This window comes from Monopterus albus, unplaced genomic scaffold, assembly GCF_001952655.1.
Source record: "Monopterus albus unplaced genomic scaffold, M_albus_1.0 scaffold282.1, whole genome shotgun sequence".
Taxonomy (NCBI): Eukaryota; Metazoa; Chordata; class Actinopteri; order Synbranchiformes; family Synbranchidae; genus Monopterus; species Monopterus albus.
Genome location: NW_018128162.1, coordinates 793,494 through 796,805, shown reverse-complemented (window position 1 = coordinate 796,805; position 3,312 = coordinate 793,494). Strand labels below are relative to the sequence as shown.

General features: G+C 40.5%; 1 protein-coding gene across 3 annotated transcripts in view; it reads right to left on the bottom strand.

Annotated features, from left to right (window-relative positions):
- The window catches only part of spon2a (spondin 2a, extracellular matrix protein), a 14,260-nt gene extending 12,594 nt beyond the window's left edge, over positions 1–1,666 (bottom strand). For 2 of the 3 annotated variants that reach the window (XM_020622499.1, XM_020622501.1), the window contains exon 1: positions 1,620–1,666. In XM_020622499.1, coding sequence (XP_020478155.1) covers positions 1,620–1,640 — 21 coding nt within the window. In that variant the 5' untranslated portion in view covers positions 1,641–1,666. Of the gene's footprint in view, positions 1–9; positions 124–1,619 lie in introns of those variants that run through there. The other variant, XM_020622500.1, reaches the window with a different exon arrangement.
- Between the last annotated feature and the right edge of the window lie 1,646 nt (positions 1,667–3,312).

Genomic DNA, 3,312 nt, shown 5'->3' with positions numbered 1-3,312 from the left:
GTGTCCTACCTGTATTGGATCGTCAGTGACAAAAGGCACAGCAGCAGATTCACAGAGGACACAGACCCACTGTCTCTCTCTTGTCTCCTCTCTCTCTCTACTGTCTTTATCCCTCTATCCTTTGTTATTATCTCTCTTTCCAAAATTTTTTCCTCTTCCCTTCTCTCTTGTGTTATATCTCCTCAGATTACCCTTGCTCCCTCTCGCTTTCTCCTCCCCCTCTTGTCTCCTCCTACCTCTCCTTGTATGGAAAGGCAGTTATCAACCTCACGCCTCCTCTGTCCTTCTCTTCTCTCCTTCTATTTTCCCCTCTCAAGTCATTCAGTTGCTGACACAGTAATCAGCACCACACTGGACCCTCTTAACGTGCACCGCTCAACACTGTGTATTTTCTTACCCCTGTTCTTCAGTGCACACTGTCAGACTTCAGAGGTATAGAGTTGCTGAATGATGGCAGTAAAATAGAAAGATAAATGAGGAGTAGGGCTTTACAAACAAGCATGGAACCTGGAGAACAGATGTTAATTTACTGCAGTTCATTTACTGATTGGAAACTACAAAGAACCAATGGGTTATAAATGGCCCCTTTCCTACAGTTTCTCTATCCTGTGGCAGATCCAGCTGTGAGCTCAGCTGAGGATCATCTTTTCCTCTGGTATGAACGAGTGTGTGTGCATGTGTCAGATGTGTGGTCACCAGCTCCCACAGCTGGTACACGCATGAACAACCAGGGAGGTTTCTGTAATCAGTTACCACTTATTTATCAAAGTGTCAAGGCTCAGACTAAATGAGGTTGTGTGTACTTGTGCGTATGTATGTATGAAAGCTCTAGGAACTTCTGTTACTTTCCTGATTATTATCCATGGATATGATGCAACAAAGCAGCTGACCTGTATTCATCAAACAGTATGTCATACACACCTGGTCACGGTTGTGATCCAGGCACAGCTGGCACTTATATCAGCGCTATCAGCTCGACCTGGCTAACAACATGACTCTACAACAGGACAACCTCAGACCTTGAGGCCACATCGCTGTGAGGCTTGCCCGTGAAACTTCCAGGAGTGAGTGGAGAAAAAAGGAGAAGACAAAGGACAAGGTGAAGTGAAGTTTAATTTGGATCAACTTGGAATTTGTGTCAGTCATAAACAATCAAATAAACAAACACTCTCCATCTGTTTCTTCTTCGTCTCCAGTATAGTGACTCACTCCTTTATTTACTTTCATCCATCTCTCTCCACATCTGTCTGTCTATCTGTGTCTGTCTGACTGACTCTGCAGTTGGAAGTAGGTTACAGGAAAAACCCAAAAATCCAGACTCCTCTGCTGCCGCCCGCTGAATGATGACAGTGTGCTCAGCATCCAGATTTACTCACATTAATGTGAAATGTCACTGGCGCACTGTGTGAGAGTGCACATGGCAAACACCAACTCACTCAAAATGCAAACTCAAGCACATAAGCCAGTGGACATTTAGCCCCACACATGTGCCTGTAAACCAACGTGTAGAGGAAATGAGAGAGATGAAGGTTTTCTTCTTGTCAATCACACGTTCGCGTCAGTGTTAAACAAGCCAAGAAGAGAGGGAAGCAATGAGGGGAAAACCATGAGCTACTCACAGAGTTGGGGGTTTGGGTCATAGTAGCTTTGGTGTCTCAGCTTCACTGCTGCAAATTCTCTAGGTCCCTAAGACAGACAGACAGGAGGACAGAACAGCATTAGGAGCAGGTAGATAATATTGACTGTATATGATGTTTGAATAAAATTGAAGTAAATAAACTGGTGTCTCTACCCTGCCTGTGGTGCTCAGCTCAAATTTTATTTGTCTATAGTGAAGACTTAGCATATAGGCTACCCAATTATAATTTCAAAGACTCCGACTACACATGCTGTACAATCTACTACTTGATTAATGGATCTTCATGAGATTTGCTGACTATGTAAAACACTGAATATCACCAGAATTATCATTTAAACAAAACAATGAGAGCTGCTGAAATGAAAGATGCACCACAGTATCTTGAAAAAAGGGGAAACAAAGCCGGTGCAGTGCGAAGGTGATGCAAAATCTGAGTTATTCAGTGGCTGGAATAATATTAATCATTCCAACAACAACTATAGACATATTTATCCACATATTTGGATTTGGGGTTGGTAGAATGATCCCTCCAAGTGGGACAGTTCATCTGTCTGCAGATTAATTCATCAGTCAGACATGTATGCACAAGCTTGCATATATGCAAACACACACACACACACACACACACACACACACACACACACCCTGATCTGTCAAACACTTCTTTCTTCCCATCAACGCTCAAAGCTATTTTATTTTGTCCATGTTCCCATCTCTGAACATCAGCTGATCAAACATGACCTTTGACCCACATTGGGCTGTTTCTCTTTTTTGTGGCTCAGTCACAAAAAGCAACAGAAATTACATGAGTGGGATGATATATTTTAAAAAGGGGTTTAATGAAAATAGTTACATGGAATTAGTCACTGTAATAAAATTACAAAATAAATGTAACTGATCAGTTGCAGTTACTGAAAAAATATGTACGGTAATTAAATTAAGATGCTAGTCAAAATGTTGGTGATTACATGTGAATTCTTTTTGGTAAGAAGTGTAGAATAATATTCATTCTGTTGCATTGCATCTTTTTGATGTGCAGAAAGGGGCCCACCCCTAGAGGGGTTCCACTCATTTTACAGTGTGCATTAAATTTTGAACACTGCTTTTGATCAGTTATCTTGTTTGCCTTTGCCCCACTGCTCATCTATCAATCAAATTAATACAAATTCCTCTAAGCAACCTGAATCTACCATGCAGACAACACCAAGGCGGGTGGCCATGTTGCCAGACAAGGATGCTTTTCAGTGCCAGAAATTCAGCATTATTTTCCTTCTGAATTGGTCTGGTGCCTGCTCAGTAGGCTACATGTTTCAACAGTAATATATTAGCTAACTGAAGCTGAAGGAAACCTTTAGAAACATTTGACAGTAATAAGTGTTGATTACTGTTGCAAGGTTTAAATTTATTTTAGGACTTTTCAGCTTTATTGCCCAGTTTAAAACTATTTTTTATAAAAGTAATCAAGAAGTAATAACTTACATTACTTTGATGAAGTAATTACATTACTTATTACATTTTAAAAGGGTAACTAGTAATCTGTAACCTTTTACATTTCAAAAATAACCTTCACAGCACTGAGTATGAGACCACTATGACTGGTTTGACCAGTGAATTCCAGGCCTAATGAAATCTATGAGGCCTTCACGCTGAACTAAACAAACAAATAAAAGAAA